This window comes from Myotis myotis, unplaced genomic scaffold (assembly GCF_014108235.1).
Source record: "Myotis myotis isolate mMyoMyo1 unplaced genomic scaffold, mMyoMyo1.p scaffold_m19_p_8, whole genome shotgun sequence".
Classification (NCBI taxonomy): Eukaryota; Metazoa; Chordata; class Mammalia; order Chiroptera; family Vespertilionidae; genus Myotis; species Myotis myotis.
Window position 1 is genome coordinate 5,928,977 of NW_023416390.1, and position 19,655 is coordinate 5,948,631.

General features: G+C 44.2%; 1 protein-coding gene across 1 annotated transcript in view; it reads right to left on the reverse strand.

Moving 5' to 3' along the window:
* The window catches only part of DNAH7 (dynein axonemal heavy chain 7), a 156,748-nt gene that overhangs the window by 33,018 nt on the left and 104,075 nt on the right, over positions 1-19,655 (reverse strand). The window contains exons 47-52 of the mRNA XM_036319035.1: positions 15,735-15,889; positions 12,723-12,913; positions 8,769-8,902; positions 7,386-7,721; positions 1,733-1,859; positions 397-591 (exon numbers count right to left, since the gene is read on the reverse strand). Coding sequence (XP_036174928.1) covers positions 397-591; positions 1,733-1,859; positions 7,386-7,721; positions 8,769-8,902; positions 12,723-12,913; positions 15,735-15,889 — 1,138 coding nt within the window. The remainder of the gene's footprint in view (positions 1-396; positions 592-1,732; positions 1,860-7,385; positions 7,722-8,768; positions 8,903-12,722; positions 12,914-15,734; positions 15,890-19,655) is intronic.

Genomic DNA, 19,655 nt, shown 5'->3' on the forward strand with positions numbered 1-19,655 from the left:
CTCTCCTCAAATGACATGTGATATGAAATGAAAACCTTTATTAGCTCTTATCCTGCATTCAAAAAAAACCCTAAACAATAGCTGTTTGGTAAAATGTCAGCTCATCTGCTATTATGACTGCCAAAGTGTAAGTAGATACTAAATAAAAACCTGGCATGGAAATTCAGAAATAATATTTTTACGGACCATGCCACTTTCACGCATCTCTGCAGGCCACGGAATTGGAAGTTCAAACAGAATCACTGATTTAGAAGGTGGTGCTACACTTTGCTATTTAACATCTGACCAGCTTACGTAAAGCTCCCTTGAATCGTGTCTGTTTTCAGAACTAAGAGTATGTTATTGAACATTTTCCCCACTTACACCTTTTGGAAAGCGAGAGCCGTGGAAACATACCAAGCTGTCATAGACCCTTTTCCACCCGTCCTTGAGGCGCATAAACTCCTTCCGGACGGCTTTAAAGGAGGGCAGCTCGTCGAGGCGACAGATCTCATCCCAGGACTTCTGAGGGAGCCACGTACAAGGGTTGGCGTAAGGGTTATCCAGGCCGATGCCGCCCGTGAGCAGAAACCTCCACTCAGCCTTATTAATCTTTTGGGGAAAAAGGAAAAAAAGCAGCATGAAGGGCCGGAAGTGAGTTTATCACATAAATAGCACATTTACAACTGTTTTTAAAAATTGACAGTTGATTTCCAAGTTTCAGGTGTGGTTCATATGAAAGCCTATCCTACTGAGATAGTTCAGTACTTATCAATGAGAAACCATTGTATCTATCTTAATCATTTTTCAAAAATTGACCCATCTTAAAAAACTACTTTTTGAAGATCTTCTCCAGAATGACTCATTTAACACGAAAATCCGAACATATCCTATTGGAATATATGTTTTCCCAAATGGCTGCTTAGAGTATTGCTGGCCCTAGAAATTGTGGAAAGCCATCAATCTGCAGTGTTTTCAATTATTTTCCATAAAATATAATCAAGTACTGTTATGAAATTTTTGTAAGAAATGCAAAAATAAGTCCTTTACTCCTTCAGAATTCTACCAATATATAACCATATGAAATCAATAAGTCTTAGACACATAAGTGGACAAAATACTGAATTTACACACCACCTCCATTCTCACAGTGCTTCCTTTATTTTAAATGAATGGATTTCAAACTTAGTAAAAATGTGTGAAAGGTATTGTTCAAGGCAAACAGATTTGTCTAACTTGCACAAGTTCTTAAAAACATTACCGTTTATGCTATTACTTGATGTAAACATATCAATAGACTTAGTACATTTATATGCATCTACAATAATAAAAGTGTAATATGCTAATTAGACCAGACATCCTTCCAGATGTCCTTCTGGACGACCTTCTGGACAAAGCCGCAGCAGCGGGGGCCAAGGCAGAGGTGGTTGCTGTGGCGGTGGGGGCCGAACCCCTCACGAATTTTGTGCATCAGGCCTCTCTTATTTATATAAGTTTCTAATAGAAACTAATTTATTTTAAATGGAAACATACACAAGTTTAAATAATAATTAGTTACATAATGAACTCCGTGTTTAATCTTTCACCTCTGAAATTCAGTCGAGTAGTGTTGTCTTGCCTTAATTATAGGAATTCTTCTTGTGTAATGATTTACAACTCTTTCTACCTATGTCCCCACACAAATACACAAACCAGCACATTAACGAGGCAGCGTTATATGATGGGCGCGCCCTGCACAGAGAGCAGCACTGACCGCGTGCTCGTGGATCTGCAGGTTCACGGTGAGGCAGAAGGAGAAGAGCAGCTTGTCCTTCTCAAAGAGCGACCGGCACACGTTCACGTAGAGCGAGTATGTGAAGTGGTCCCTGAGAATCTGCAGCCTGGGGGCGACAGGGAGAGAAGCGAGTCGTACCAACCTGTCACACCTCAAAGAAGGTGCTGGAAGGAAACCGCCCATAAACCAGTTAGGTGTATGTTACCCAGTCAGCTTTCTGGTCAGTCACCCCCTAACACTCCAGAGTCCTAAGCAGCTGAGTCCACTAATTTGAGACCTACGGGATGTAGAAACACCAGTAGAAGATATTTTTTTAAAATATATTTTATTGATTTTTTTTTTTTTTACAGAGAGGAAGGGAGAGGGATAGAGAGTTAGAAACATCGATCAGCTGCCTCCTGCACACCCGCTACTGGGGATGTGCCCACAACCAAGGTACATGCCCTTGACCGGAATCGAACCTGGGACACTTGAGTTCACAGGCGGACGCTCTATCCACTGAGCCAAACCGGTTAGGGCCAGTAGAAGATATTTTATTCTCAACTGATTTTTTTAAAAAAATCTTCCTTTTGAAAAAGAAATTAATGTATGCTATTACTTTTAAAGGTGTGTGAACTATTTTTAACAAAACATTTCTTGGGGTTAAATTTGATTTCTTTATTCTATAAATACTTCCAAATATTCCATATTATATGTTAAATGAACAGACCAAAATTTATAGCTCCTTTATTAAGTTTAGTAATGTGCTACTCTGTCCATAAATTCACAAAAGCTGGAGAAATCACAAAACTTGATAAACTGCATTTTTATTTGCCACAAATTCAGAACATGCAGATCACAATATTTGTAACTAACAACTTTCTAGTAAGTGCTAACATGCAATCTGTATTCACAATAAATATTAATGTGAATATAATAACACTTTAAGCATTTTTACTTAATTATCTTCCAAGGGAAATAAACTAGCATTGAAATAAAAAATTTAAAATACTTCTATTTGATAGGTTATAAAAATTATAATAGAAATGAACAAAACATTTCCAGAGAGCTAGTGATTGACATAGATTACTTACAATTAGGAAATTGTGGTACATTCATAAAGTGGTATATTGTCCAGCTACTAAAAATTCTGTTTTAGAAGAGTATTTAATAACATGGAAAAAATGATCTTGTAGAAGTGGGAAAAAAAAGAAAGAAACCTCGTGTGTGTGTATGTGTATGTGCGTGTGTGTGTGCGTGTGTGTGTGTGTATTTACTTATATGTATTTCCGAGAGAGACAGAGAGAGAGAGAGATTTCAGTTTGGTCCGTGTAAAAATGTTATATCCTAGTTAGATTTTTGTTTCAGTACTTGCGTATTTTTTTGCTATAGTTATTTATTTATTTTGCCATAATGAATTTTGGTACATTAAAATTTTTATAAAAACCAGATGATTCAAATTATTTTGGCTGTTGCATAGTATACGCCACAGTAGTCATAACATGTTAGCTTGCACAGTTAAGTAATAATTATTACAAATAATAACTTCCAGAAGACAAACAAAAATGAAGTACTTTTTTTTCTTTGAATAAAAGGAAATGAGAGGTAAGTTTAGACAATGTTAAGATTCTAAAATAACTTGTTAGTCTGGTGTAGCTGGAGCTCAGCAGCTAACTGAAGCCCACAGCTTATCTGGTGTTTACCAATGATTGACAGATAAAGGATTCCTAGAACTCATTCTAACTTTAATTTCTGAATGGGAGTTAGCTCCTTAATTGAAAACCCTTATTTTACTAAAAATAATAATAATAAAAATAAAATAAACAAGCCTGGCTAAAAGTTTGGAGCTCCGTGTGGCAGTGTTTACTAACATGGACCCCACCTATAACATGTGACTCCATTATAGCTCCATGCCTACCGTACATGGTACGTGGAAAAGCCACGTACAAGAACGTCGAAGGCGGCAACAATTTAGAACAGTTCCAAGCTGAAGCTACCCAAGCTGTCCTGGACAACAAACGAATAAAAATGTGTGTTATAGTGTAAGGACAGATACACATGTAAACATCAGAGGTTTAAGGCTCCCTTTTGAAAATAAGAACAGAGATGTCCTGCCCCTCTGTTTTCTTAGCCCGTTTCCTTTTGGAAACTTAAAATCAGAAGTCCTTTCTTCTCTCTCTGAAATGCACGCAAGGGCTTTGGAAAGCGTGGGCCTTGCGTCAGCCTTCTGACCCGGGAACGCCTTTCTCGGAGACTGAGGACACAGCGCCCTGCCCCCCGGTGCCGTGGGAGGGTCGCAGCCTAGCTGAGTGCCGGCGCTGCCTCCTGCCATGAAGACAGCAGCCATCTGTTTTTCCTCTGGGTGAGGCAGTTTGCTGACACCCATGGTCACTCCCCCAGGGGCTGGCGGAGGGAGGGCGAGGTTTCTGTCTTTGCAATCTCCTCCGGATTGTCTGTGACGCACAGCGCATTCTGGTTTAAGGCGTATTCCCTAATAAGCCTCTGTCTTTGCCGCGGATGGAGAGGATCTGGCCGGGAGGGCTTGTTTTCACACTTCCCCACCAAAAGGCTCGCCCGTGGCCTGCTACTTCACAACCAGAGCGAGTAAGCCTGCACCGCACGGAGCGATAGGAACCTCACGCACAGGCTGGCGCAGACGCCAGGCGGAAGCGCACACTGCGCCAGTCCATCCTGTGCTGCGCTAGAGCAGCCCACACCGACCCAGGGGCCGGAACTCAGGGCAGTGATTGCGCTGGGGCAGGGGCAGTGCCGAGGAGGGAAACAAATATGTCTTGGTCTGGGTGCTGGTGACACGGTGTGCTCATTCATGAAAACTGATGGAGCACATACTGAGGGTTCCTGCATGTTTCTGTCTCTCCTATACAATAAAAGGGTAATGTGCAAATTGACCCTTACGGTGGAACAACCAGAACAACCGCTCAACCAGTCACTAGCCACCTCTCGGTCCCTCTCCCCAGCCGCAGGCTCCCCTTGCCCGGTGGTGAACGGGGAACCAGGGATGGGTGGCGGGGGACGCAGGCAGCACCAGGACAAGGTCCCCACCCCGCCGGTTGCCCCACACACAGAGGGCGACCCGCAGTGAGGGCAGGGCCAGCGAGCAAGCAGGAATGGCCAACCTCTTGGTCCTTCCCCCCCGGGCCGGCAGGCTCCGATGGCCTGATGGCGAACAGGAAACCAGGGCTGGGTGGCAGCAGGGGGCGGGGCTGGCTGTGGGCAGCCAGGGAAGAGGGCCCTGATCGCAGGCCAGGCCTAGGGACTGGACCCACACACGAATTTTGTGCGCTGGGCCTCTGGTATGTTAACAACCTCAACAAATGTTTTCAAATGCAGTTCTTTTCTACTTACTCTTTGGTTCCAGATTATAATTGTAGGATAACTGTAGTCATAAATATGATTTCTGTTGTTTGTAAATGAAATAATTTTAACTAAAAAAAAAAAAAGGTATATTTTGTTTTCTATATTTCATCCAACTCTCACATCTGGGTAAAAGGATTTAATTTTTCTATAAATTGTATGGGTCTACATCACAGTTATTGAGGAAACAGATGTCACATAGGTGGATGAGTTCTAATTTGTTATAAAAACAAAATAATTGTTCTAATTTTTAAATCTTGTGCACAAAATGTGTCTTTAAGTGACAGAGCAAAGAAATTTTTTTCTCTAGACTCCAGAAAAGACCATGATTTAGAAGTAGTTAAGATGAGCCCGGCCAGTGTGGTTCAGTGGTTGAGCAATTCCCGGTCAGGGCACATGCCTGGGTTGTGGGCTTGATCCCCAATGTGGGGTGTGCAGGAGGCAGCCAATCAATGATGTTCTCACAGCATTGATGTTTCTATCTCTCTCTCCCTCTCCCTTCCTCTCTGAACTCAAGAAAAATATGTTTTAAAGAAGAAGCAGTTAAAATGCTAACATTCTGGTATTATTATTGTAACCAGGATTGAGATTAGGCACTTCAGTGAGAAGCAAGACATCATTGTGTGCCTCTGTGTGACTGACATGTGATAGGTTTTGGGAACATTAAAAAATAAATCCTTGCCTCAAGGAACTCAGATTTTAGAGTTAAAAGCAAACATTCTTGTTCAGTGAACTACCATAATGCAAATGGCTGGGAGCTTCTCTAAGAAAAGTCATTTAAAATTTTATTTTCTGAATTTCACTAATCCATGCTAATCTTAAAATTTCAGATACTGGAAGAGATAGAGAAACAAACTAAAGCATTTTCAAATCCTATATAATAAAAGCCTAATATGCTAAGTGTCTGGTTGTCTGGTCATCCATTCAACCAATGAAATATGTTAATGATATGCGAAGGCCACTCAACCACTTGCTATGACGTGCACTGACCACCAGGGGGAAGACACTCCAACCAGTAAGTTAGCTTGCTGCTGGGGTCTAACCAATCGGGACTGAGCAAGACTGGCCAGACATGACCTGGAGCCCTTCCACAGTCTCTCCCTGGCTGGCCAACCTCCTGCATCCCTCCCTGGCCCTGACTGTGCAGCCAGTGGGGTCCCACAACCTTGCCTGTGCCCTCTCACAATCCGGATCTTCTCGGGGGATGTCTGAGAGCCAGTTTCGGCCCGATCCCACAGGCCAGGCTGCGAGACCCCACCGGTGCATGAATTCGTGCACCAGGCCTCTAGTATCCTTATGTAAAAACAAAATTTAAACTCTACCATCATGCATTTCTTCCCTAAAGACCCCGCTTTCCCCTCTCCCTCTGTCTCCTGGCTCATGGGCAGGCATCTGAAGGACTGTTTGCTAAGCACCAGTCTTACCCCTTTATGAGTCTCATGCTCAGCTTGTCAAATAATGACCGGTAACGCCAAAAGAAAATGCTCAGCCTAGGGACAGTCCACATTTAGCAAAATTCTACCGTCGTAGATGCGGGAAGGGAATGGAGACGTCAGGAGATTGGCGATTATTAAACTGAGTTTCCTTTGGGCACAAACAGCCGAGGAACAGGTATCTGCTTCATATGGATCAAGAACGTTACAAAGGGCAATGGCTGCAATGAGTTATTTTCTTTATTCAAGCAGTCATTTTGGGTTAGACTCTATGAAAAACATGTTTTAACACCAAACTAAAATTTATCCCACTGGCAACAAAATGAAATTTTATTCTCACAGACGTACCATTCAGGCCTGAATTCCATTACTGAGTGTAAGAGCCACCAGTAAAATTAGGTATCTCCTGTAAATATACCAAACGGTCACGACGGGAGACTTTTTTAAAACCCTGTTACTTGACAAAGTTTACATATGTGTATATAAAAACGTGAATCAGTAACTTTTGAAATACAAGCTTACAGAGGGTAAGAGTCATATTTCTTAGGGGTCTGAACTATTCTTTCCATTTCTCCAATCATAAGTACATTTTGCAAATGGTAAAATGAGGTTCCATGTTTCCTCTTTTTAGAATTACATTATAACCTTATATCTCTGTAAGCCATTTCCTGGCAGACTGAATTTGGTCACATCTGTTCCATTTCAAACCCTCACATTTATTTCTGGTATGACGATTAGTCATTTTAGCGAAGTGCCTGCAATGATCAAAGCATCCCGGAAAAAAACAATGAAAGCCACCCATTGCTATTTAATGCCCATGCATTCATTAGTTAGTATTCACCTACCTTTTTGATAAAATGTCTGAATTCTCCGAGTTTTCAATAGACAGGATGAAAAGGTTAATAAACCAGGTCAGTGAGTACTGGTACATGGGCTCAATGTTCGCGAGGTCGGCAATGGAGAAGAACAGGATGGTGGAGTGGATGGCGATGGGCCGGTAGCCCATGCGGGTGGTGTCAATCTGCCGCTCGGTCTCCTCGGCCACCTCCTGCTTCTGCGAGATCTCATTGGCCAACGCCTTGGATGAAGACAGTATCTTAATCGCAGTTTCGTCTTCTAAGATATTGCCTTCCGAAGACGAAAGAACTTCCAAGATCTTGTCTTCTATTTCTTTTAACTGCCTGGAATCAAACACAATTTTCTCAGGAGAAAAAGAAATCATTTGAAATCGCTTCACGTACACACATTCTTTTACCAGAAACAAAGAGCTCGTAACCTAAAGAAATGCATCATTTGGGACAAACACCATAACGGTGATGCTGTATGATTTCTTATCTCGCAAATGTCAGAAAGAGGCTTTTCTGTCCCACTTCGCTTTCTAATGGCCATTTGTGCGGTAACTGGGGAGATGGTAGGTAAGCCAACCGACTCTGCCATCCACATCCCAGCCCCCATGGCACAGGAAGCATCACTCCATTCATTTTCCCACGACTTACCGAGCCATACCCGTTCTACCTCAGATACAGATATCATAAGCAGACAGTGGATGTGACATGTCCATTCAGACTGTGCGCCAGTGAACACAGGTGAGCTCCCTTACACAATAAATACTAAAGCTTTTGTGCTAAAGCGTCATTGCCAAGTGGGAAACACCTTGCCTCCTACTTCTTCTGGTGCCTAAGAACTTGCCTGTGAAAATATACTCGGTAATGCATTTTCCAAGTTCTCATAGAAGCTCTGTATACCTTATATTTTCCTCTTAAATCTTCCTATTCAAAGCACCTGTTTAATATAACATAACTAGAGGCCCAGTACATGAAATTAGTGCCCTGCGGGGGGGGGGGGGTGTCCCTCAGCCCGGCCTGCACCTTCACACAATCTGGGAGCCCTCAGGGGATGTCCAACTGACAGCTTAGGCCTGCTTCCAGTGGGGAGCGGGCCTAAGCTGGCAGTCGGACATCCTTAGCGCTGTGCAGGAGAGGCTCTTGCCACCTCCGCTGAGCTTGCCAGCCGTGAGCCTGGCTCCTGGCTGAGCCATGCTTCCCCTGAGGGAGCGCACTGATCACCAGGTGGTCAGTCCATGTCATAGCAACCTGTTGTTCTGCTGTTTAGTTGATTTGCATATAAACCTTTTATTATATAGGATAGATCTTTAAAATGCACTTCAATTGATTCAAAGTGATCTTGGGACAAGGAAAGATAATTCTGTATGTCGTAGTGTTTAAAACCTTTTGTTTTCGGCTCCTTGCAGTATCAGGGCTTGTTTTTCCTCCTCAAGGTCCGGCCTTTCTCGCGCCACCACAATTCCCAACAGCTGGTCCTGCATTCCCTCTGACGTTATCATGAAGTTTAATAATGTCACCTACAAATGGAAGGATACACACAAATCAAGTCATTGTTTCTATTGAGAAAGCCTCTGCTCTTGTGCTTCAAGTTTGACCTTAAAAAGAGATTCTAGTTACTATGGTAGAGTGTGTGAAAGGAGGAATTTGTAGAGATGATAACTAAAGAAATAGGCAAGCTTGAAGGTTGGGCTAAAAACACACTAAAGTTCCCTACGGTCATAAATGTGATACTTTAAAGGGGTTTTCTTGTGATCAATTTATTTTTATTTCAGCCCGGCGATTGTGGCTCAGTGATTGAGGATCAACCTATGAACCAGGAGGTCACGGTTCGATTCCAGCCAGGGCACATGCCTGGGTTGCGGGCTCAATCTCCAGTGTGGGAGGGGGTCATGCAGGAGGCAGCAGATCAATGATTCTTTCTCATCATTGATGCTTCTATCTCTCTCTCCTCTCCCTCTCTGAAATCAATAAAAATATATTTAAAAACTTATTTTGATTTCAAACTTGTCCAATTTCTAATAATCTGTTAACCTCAAAATCAATTAGAATCAGGTTGCAAACCATCTCTCATATTGACTGGACCCGCTGGGTTGTATTTTAAGGATCCTAGAAATGCAAAAAAGGAAATCTTACACAGTGAGATAAGAGGGGGAAAATCCCTGTCATCACTGTCACAAGTGAAGTATACATATTTACAATTTCATAATCGTATTATAACATGGAACTTACAGCCTGACAACCAGCCACTACTGGGAACTAAGGGATGTGCATCTCAGTGGTGCCCAGCGGGATGCAGCAAGCTGACACCTGCTTCGTACATAATGGCTCTTCCAGGCCCATCTCCCTCTGCTGCCTACATCTTAAAATCCCCCTTTCCTGGTTCTTTGCCTAAGTGGGAAAGCAATCATGCTCAGGTCTCTCTTTTTAAAAAGCAAACAACATGAAAATAAATCATTCTTTTTTGGGGGGACAATTGATGTCCCCACAATCCCTTTCAGCTATGGAACGCCTGCTCTTGGTGTCTTCATAACTATATTATTGGAGATGCTACTTATATATGCTTTCTGTCTCCACCTTGATCGTCCTTCAGCCCTCTACAACCTGCTCTCACCCCTGCCTCCACACCCTCATCCACACACAGCAATAAACTACAGGAACTTTCTGGCTCTAGTCACCAACAAACCCATAAGGCAGTAAAAACTTCATTGACCTTGAACATATTGACCTTAATTAATTTGAACACGCACTCTCCCCACCCAACATCTATCTTGCAATCTGCCTGCCCTCACGTCTTGAGTTAAGGTCCTCACCTATGTCTTGAGCATCCCCTCCCCCGCCTCCCTGCTGTGTGCCTTTAATTTAGGGATGCTGGCTGAGTGTGGAATCCCATGCACACAAACCATGAAATGTCGCATGTGCTGCAGCTCTGCCCACTGACTGGGAGACCCTGTGTCACTCCACTTTACCCAGTAAGAGAAAATTTCTTCTGCAGGAAGACAGTAATTTTTGTGCTAAAATATTAACTAGAACAATCTATACTAAATGTTCTATAAGAACATTTCCTACCTGTGATGGGGAATTTTATCACAGCTTCATGCAATGCCCTAAGAGGTGGCTCCCTCCTCCTCCCAGACCCAGGGCCTCTCAGCTTTCCCCCTCACTTACCCCATGACAGGGTTGGATGCCAGTAAACATAGAGAGTGCATGGGCAAAATCATAACTTTAAATGAGATAACAAGCCATTCCTGAAACTGAGCAATTCAAAAAACTCATGATATGTTGTTATGTAATTCTCTACTGTTTGGCATTCGTTCGTGAAAAAATTATAACTAAATCTTTCAAGAGATCTTCCCTGTTGGCATGAGAACCAAGTATACAGGTTACATTTGCTTTAATCCCCCAACCAGAGCCATGGTGTTTAGTAAAATGCATGTCTTACAACTTTTACCCCATTGTGTTCAGACACAAAGAGGTAGTCATTCATATTCCATGAATGTGAGATTTTTTGAGATCAATATTTTGCAAATCCAACCATTTGCTCACAAATAAACATTTAAGGACCTAGACAGCAGTGTGGTGATTGTGTGTTGGGGGGAGGTAGGGGGAAGTGGAAGAAGGTATGGGGGATAAATGCTGAAGAAAAAAATAAACAGCCAAAACCCACATAAATAACTAGAAGAATATTATACAAAGATGGCTTCCAATATTATTTTCATTTAGATTCAAAAGGGTTATACAGCATGCTGTCATCCCCTGGGTACTTTTGAAAGCAAAAGGTACATAAAAGATCCTAAAAATAGGATCAAGGGGAAGTATTTTAATTTGTAAATGAAAGCAAGTAACTGCTTCACTATGTTTTCTAATCCCTGTTTAATCAATCCCAGCAATTAAAAATAATGAAGCAATCAGACCCTCCAGGGATCTGAGGATTTCAATTGTGACTCATAGATCAGTTTCCTCCCCACAGGGGGTAGGACTGCTATTACAACTAGCGATCAGGGAGCTAAAAATGGCTTATGCCCATTGTGGTATCTTCTGAGATTTTACTGAAAAGTAAACAAAGGTTTTCCACATCATTTATTTATCTATTTAAATTTGTTGGGGTGACATCTTGCCACGTATTTAAAAAACATTTTTCTGTACCCCAGCTTTAGGATTTTGTAATTTTCTTCTATGTTTCATTCTTTTTTTACTTATAAGTGAATAATGCGAATAGTTAGTACTCATATCATAATATGTGCTGGGCCTTATTCTGAGGATTTTACATAGATTCACTGATTTAGCCTTCACATCACTCTATGGGTAGACGTGTATCATTCCCATTTTATAGATAAGGGAGCTGAGGCACAGAGAGAGGTTAATAACATGGCCAAGTCACACCACTGCCAAGTGACGGAGCTGGGGTGTGAACCAAGGTTGTCCAGCTCCAGAGACATGCTCTGAACCCTACTGGGCACTGCTTCTCCTAACAGGCACATTAACCATACACACTTCTCAGGGGTTTAGAGAACATACTTACTTTAATTAATTAATTGTTGTTTTTAAAATGAGGCTCCAGGGCTGCTCCCCAGCCGCCACCCCCCCCCCCCCCCCCCCGCCCTGATTGTCCGGGGAACGTGTATGCCCAGCTTTCAGCTCCTCCATGTCCTCTGGTCATGAAGATGGTCCCGTTATTGACCACGGAAGCCTCGAGACACAAGGCCTGTGTGTGCTCCTCTCAGAGGGAGGGAGGAGGGAGGGAGGAGGGAGGGAGGAGGGAGCTATCCCGTGTCCGCAGGAATGTAAACATTTCCCTGAAGGACAGCTTCTGCGCTTCCTGGGTCAGTCTGGTCTCTATACGTAACTTGCAGAATCGGGATCAGTATTTCTTACCGTGCTCTCCTCTAGGCCTGCGAATGAGAGCTCCCCCCCCCCCCCCCCCCGCTCCCCCTCTCCCCCTCCCCCCCACCCCCACTCCCCCACCTCCACCCCCACTCCCCCTGCCTCCGGGCCCATCCCAGGCGCATTCCTCAGGGGCCGGGCAGGACTGGGAATGAGCAGCGGACCAGCCTCCCGGGCCTTGCAGACGCGACTGGAACCTTCACCCGACTGGACTCTGGACGCGACTGTTAGTATGTTAGCACGAAAACAGTGCTTTTAAGCAATTACGTAAAATGGGGCGGGAAGGAGAGCGGCCCATGTCCCGCTCCCGATGCGGCTCCAGAGGAGCGCGGGGTCCTGTCTGCAGAGAACGGGGTGCGTGCGGTCGGAGCTCCAGCCGCGGGACGGGACGGGGCCCATCCGACGCGGACCCCGCCTCGCTCCCCCTCCGGCGCCCAGGCTGCCGCCGATACCCGCCTTCACCGAGGTCTCGGGCAGGTAGTGCGGGTTGCGCAGCTTCGTGGTGATGTAGAAGCGGAAGTCGGGCGCGTACTCGATGGTGGCGTCGCCCAGGCGGATGCACGTGCTGCCGCCCTGCTTGAAGGTCTGCTTCAGCAGCAGCGGCTCCAGGATGGGGTCCAGCTCCTCGCCCACGTTCTCCAGCAGCACTGGCGGCAGAGAGAGCCGTCCGTTACCGGAGGGGAGGCCGCGGACCCGGCAGCCCCCCTGCGCCCGCGGCCTCCCCCACCCCCACCCCCACCCCCCACCCCCAACCCTCCCACCCCCGGAGGGAGCGCGGTGCCCCGGGGATGCTCTGCGCGGGCAGACGGGGTGCTGGTAGGACTGGCTCCCACCTGGGGGTTCGCTCTTAATGAAAAGATGCATCTCACGGAGGGCGCGGAAAGCCATGGAAGATCTACACCAATTGATTTCTCTTTTAAAATTTAAAATCTTTTCGTATTTTGTGTCTCCAGCTTTACTGAGGTGTGAAAACTGACTTACCAGCAGTCTTCGTCTGATTACTATTCCGGGCAAACCTTATGCACCGGCGTAGCTCAGGCAAATGTACCTTTATTTTCTAGAACTTCGGCTCTAAAACTGTTTTTCCCTTAAGCAGCGGGATATTTTATCAAAGAGGATCTTATCCTAAAACTCAACATCAATGAGAGGGAGGCCCGGGGGTGAGGGAGGAGGAGAAGCTCCCCGCCCCGCCCCGCCCGGCTGGCTGGACTGGGCAGCGCTGTCGGGGGGATAGGCCGGGTCTAACGGTAACTCCTTAACGCAGGAGTCTTCGCCGCCGACATTGTAAAGCCGTGGCAGCAACTGGCCCTTTTGCTTGGAGGCTAAATATAAAAAGTTTAACATGTGCCATCTGTTTCTCTTTCTGGAATAGATTTAAAACTTCTCACCTCTTCCCGATGACGAATGTCAGAAGGCATTGTAAATAATCGCTATCTGTTTTTAAAGTATTTCACTCCAGACACTAGGCTAAAGCAAGTGGAAAGGACGCCGAAGCGCTGGGCGCAGGCAGAAGACTTGGGGACCCGTTCGGCACTGCCCTTGATGAGGGGTGCAAGCTGGCTAAGCCACGTGACTAACACTCTCTGGCTCCTCACCTACCTTGTAAATAAAACCAAGTGGTTGGAATCAGTATTGGATTTCAATTTTTTTTTTTTAAATGGCCACAACTCCAAGTAAGAAATCCTTTTTACATCTTAATCGAGTCTACACATATGCATCTAAAACTTTTAAAACTTCACGAAAGAATGCTCACCTTTACTCCATGCCGGGCAGCCTAATCTGTTCTACTAGTTTCTAATGCATTTCACTTGAAAATGCCGGTCAAGACCCACTAAGTTGGTTTTCTCTCTCACAGTGTGACCTACAGTTTCAAAAACACAGACCGATGGGCTCCACGGCATATTTCTGACTAAAATAATGGCAGTGTTGGCACCAATATTTATGGCTGAGATCACAGAAATCTCCAGAACGCCAAGCATGTGGTAGATGCTCAGTTATCATTAAGTTGTTCTTTTTACCTCTGTCAAGGAAATTATTTGAATACTCAAGTTAAATTAGGTAATTTTAATCACACAAAGTATTTTGGTGCCAATTCCTTCAAGAAATCTGAGTCCTCTGAATTCTCATAGTTCATCACCTGTGTCTTTCTGATTATACTAGGATAATTAACCATTATACTAATATAATTAAAAGATGATACACATAAACCACATAGTAAGTCTCCAACCAAAGAAGCAACGTAAGTTGAGCTTATCTGGCACTGCGGTAAGTACGCAAAGTAGTCACTCTGTCTTCCTGGCCAAAGTACAGATGGGGAACGGAGTCACTGAATGAGGCATCGAGTGATGGGGCATCTACTCTATTTCCAGAGCCTGCCCCTCACAGCACAGTGGTTCTGGTGAAGGTTAGCCGTGTCCTTCCACTTTCTATTTGTATTACAGCTAGCTACATATAGTTCCCGGTCCTGTCTGTTCAAAAAAGCAAGGCATTTGATAGTAGAGATCATATTCCCCTTTTTTGTAACTCCTATCGTTACACTATGCTCTAAGAACACCGGTTGGATGGAGGAAATTCTGAGTGTGTGTGTGGGTGTGAGCCGGTATGTGTGTGTATCACACAGATTTTATTAGTAGACTTAGTTCATTTCATGCCTACCCTAACAGAACCTACAATTGTAATTCATATTTTAAAGACTAACTCATTATTAATATACAAAAATAAAATGCCCGAGAGACCACCTGGTATATTTGTGATTATTTTTCCACACAGTACTCGCTCTCACAGAACCTGGGGTTTGCTAAACTTATCCTGAGGCTAAATATGTTGTAGTTTCATCATGTTTCCATTTATTTCATCAAGTAAAGAGTCACATCTGATGAGTAACATGAATTTAAAATGTGACTAATAACCCCAATTTACTCCAATCATATCTATTCTGTTCTTTGCTTTGACAAGTGTGACATGTGCATAGAGCTTTATTGAAAAATCCTGGCCATGTTTCTAATCTCTCCCTTGTTAATGGCAGATAAGAGTCGGCCACGTAAAATGTGTACTTACTCCTCTGCCGTTTTTATAGGGTAAGTTGAAAGAAAAATAAATAGATAATTGGACTAACACTGTGTTAAAACATACTTTTGACATATCAAGTGGCCCTTTTAATTGTAGATGTGGAGTTATAATAAGAACTAAAGAACAACAAAGAATGGACAAAAATTAAAACTTTAGCTCAATTAGAGGACGCATCATAAATTAACTTTGAGACACAGAAAATATCCTAATGTTCTGGAACTAGAATCTCTGAAGTTCTCACTTGATTGTCAATAAATAATGAAAGACATTAATAAAGTCATTATTTAAGATTAATCCAACACACTTATTTTTTTTAAAAAGGAACAACCTACACCATTTGGGGTTCATGAGCCCTCCCCAGGCATTTCCGTAATGTGTGCCTGTTGGCCGTCTACGTACCAGGGGTACCAAACTGGATGCAGTTCTCCAGCGTCCTGACGTAGTCAGGCTCAGTAAATTTAATCAGCTGCAGACTGTTGGTCTTTTCCATGTTCTTGATCCATTTATTAGCCTGACCTTGAGGGTCTATCATCAGAGGCCACCTTCTCGCGTTCCTGAAAGAGACAAGAAAGACGGTGCTGGTCAAGCTATGACTCGTTTCCATGCTGTTTAATGTCACACGCATTGCTTACAGCTTATGCTGTCTAGGGATGCTTTCCCCTTTACCTTCCTGTGAGGAGCTATGCTCTGGAGGCAGACATTTACATTGAGCAGGCACCTAGCACAGCAACTCTAAACGCCAGCTGGCCAACGTAACGCTGGTGCTTTTGCTTCTTTTGGAAAATTACAGTTCTCTATATGCACGTTGCATTTTGAAAACATTTGCTGCTTTTGCTAATCAAGTCACAATGATAACTATTCACAGTGATGGAAGTCAGGGAGTGGCCAGGCCCGGCCATTAATTACTCATGTGATCTTGGGCAAATCGCTTTGCCCCTGAGCCACTCTCAGCTGTCATTTGTACAACAGAGAAAGATTTGAGACGTCATATTTCTCTTTAAACTCTAGATCATTGAAGAGAAAATGGTCTAAGAAAGGTGAAAAGTGTGATTTTATATCACCTAACCTTCATAATAGCCATGGACCCGTAAGTGTTAACTCGGTATTTGTTTCAGAAACGTGTATAGTCAATGTCACTTACATATCTAGGGATTTACCTAGCGATCGTCAGCTTCTTATGGACAGAGACCTATTCTCGGAAAGTCGGGGTCTTGCGCCCTGGGAGCGCTCACACTTACCGTTTTATTCTCACTCCCATCCTCCCTTTTATGATAAGAACAAGAACAGTGAACCAGGAGATACGCGGTTTATTTCCCAGGATCCTGTGGGGTCACCAAGGCTAACCAGTCCCTGCCATCACCAGGTAGTACCAACCAAATCACCTGCTGCCTTGTGTAAAATGTGATTGGCATTTTTTCTTTCTCTTAGAAGTTGCAGTAAACACAGCCATCACAGTGGCCACTTTCCTCAGGAAAGTCTTCAAAAGTGAACACAGAAAGTTCACACAGAACATCAGAAGAGCAGGGGGAGAAAATAAAAGGAAACTGGGGCAAATAGAGACATACATTGGGGATGGGAACAAGATGATAGCTCCTATTCAGTTTCCTCATACCAGGAGTTTAGGATTTCATTGGATGACTTATCCCCCCACCCCCGATGGACGTGATCATATTTCTCAGCATGGAGGTCACAGCCTGACACAAAACATGTCACTTACATGGTAACGAAGACGGTCCCATCCTCTAGTGTCAGCATCATGTAACGCACTGGTCCCCTTGGGCTGCCATAGCAAAGTGCCACAGTGTGTCTCCAATCGCGTGAGATTATGTCTCACGGTACTGGAGGCTGGAAGTCCAAGGTCAGGGTGCCTTAAGTGTGGTTACTGCAGAGCCCTCCTCTGGCTTGCAGACAACACAGCCCTCTGTGCATGCACCCTGCTGTCTCTCACTCTTCTCAGAACACCAGTCCTGCTGGGGTAGGGCTTCTGCCCTTCTGACCTCATTTAACCTGATTAAGTCCTTAAAGGCCATCTCTCCAAAGACAGTCACATTGAGGGCTAGGGCTCCGACATATGCATTGTTGGGAATCGGGGGGGTGGGGGGGGAGGCGAATACGGAGGAGGAACAACTCAGTCCGTTCTATTTAAGAAGAAATGAGACCCAAAGAGGAGCTTTGCATCTTAGACACATTCAACTAATAAAAGAGAATCATATCCAAGAGAAGTTACAGGATGTGAGAAGGGAAATGAGAAAGGAACACAACTTATGAATATGCAAAAGTTTCATTCTGTCGCATTTTAGAAACATGTTTAAGTTTGGAGGGTTTGTGTGAGTGTTAGACTGCATTTATGCTCCCCAAAGAAGTGGAATGACTCACTTTTCCTTCTGTTGCTTCCAATTTTCTAGCCACAACACCCATGTTCATGCTGGATTTTTGTTTTTTTTTGTCCAAAATGTACTTCCTCCCCATCCTTCTGTGTTTAACTCCCACTCATGTTTCAAGGTCAGTTCAAATGCCATGCAGTCCACAAAGCCCGTCTTGCTTGCCTTTCTCTCTAAACTTCAGCAATTCACCCATGTTACATTTACAGTGCTTGCATATAGTGATAATATTTCATTATGGTAATTCCATAATTTCCTAACTATATCACCCCACTAAATCGTATATCCCTAGATCGAATCAAGTTTGAATATGATTATCTCGTGAAATGGAAACAGCAAAAAACATCTGACAAACACCATACCAGTTAACTCATCCTAAAAACTGACATTTTCTAAGAGACGCCTGGTCCACGGGACAGCAGCTCTAGAGCAGAGGAAAGGACTTCCGGTGCTGACCACGCTGGGCCGAGCACATTGTCACCAGCCTCTCCCACCGGTTAACTCGGGGGGGAAATGCAAAAAGCAGATTCCAAAAAGTAAATAACAAGTGAATGGGAAGGAAGTTAAACCCCGAGGAACGGCCTATAGGAGGGGACAGTTTCTCACTGGGTGTTTTCTTGTTTCTGGCTTTGACCTGTGAACAGCCCAGCAGGGAAATGGCAGCAGGTCCAGGTAGCGAAACCCAGAAAACTTCAGACGTCATCCAGGGCCCAGCTCTAAGGATTCGTGTGTCTCAAGTCCCTAGCAGTAACTGCTTCTCTAACTTCCCTTAGGTGTTCTCATCAGATTTTGTTTTGTTTTATATTATACTAGAGGCCCAGTGCATGAAAATTCGTGCACGGAGGGGTTCCCTTAGACCGGCCTGCCCCCTCTCACAGTCTGGGACCCCTCAGGGGATGTCCTACTGATGGCTGCAGTCTGGGGAAGGCACTGCCCCCATCATCCTCTTGCTGCTGCTGCCTCTGGCCTCCCTCTGCAGGAGGTGACCGGGCCAATCAGGGGACGGCGATGCCCCCATCACACCGTGATAGCTGCCATCCACGGCTTGCCTGAGCCTCAGGCAGCTGCTGCAGCTTTGTCCGGAAGGACATTGGAAGGATGTCTGCCCTAATTAGCATGTTATCCTTTTATTAGTATAGATTCAAATTGCACATAGCTCAGATCCCTGCAGACCGATTCCGTAAATAAATGCTAAGAAAGCCATAAGTCAAGATCAGTGGTTGAGCAGTAGAGAACTGTGTTCACCAGAGTTTTAATTTGTGGGATAATTTTCATAAATGCTACAGACCAAGAATTTAAGAAAAACTAGTCTTCACATGTTAGTGCTTAACTCTATTTTTAAAGTTCACATGCCTCAACCATTTTTGAGTGCTTTCATCTCAATTACTTTTTCAGTAGTAAACTACTAGTCAAAACAGTCATGTAACACAGAACTGCGCATGTTTTACTGATGGTTGACCTGCTCTACTCCTCACATGTGGAACCCCCCCCCCCCCCCCCCCCCAAGAAGGCTGGCGATAAAGGCCCATGGACATGTGAACTTGGAAAGCACAATTTTTGATTGTCCTCACACGGGCGCAGACTGAAGGCCCTCATTTCCAGGAGGTAGGATCTGGGGTAAAAGCGAGGCTGGGTGAGCCTCCAGTATTCTCCCAGCCCAGTCTGCCTGGGATTTATCTACTAACAGGAGATTCCAGGAATAGCAGCCGTTGTCGTAAAAAGCTCCATTCAGCCATGACCCAGAAGTGTATCCATATCGCTGAGTATAGCCCACACTCAGCAGGGACCACTACAGAATTTGGAACATGCAAAACCATTGCCACCAACAACCCACTGCACCTTTCATTAACCTGTAATAACAAAACCCTGGGAGTAAAAATTCTAGACTTTATTGACTTATGGGAGGGTTTGTTTGTTCGTTTTTTAATATATATATATA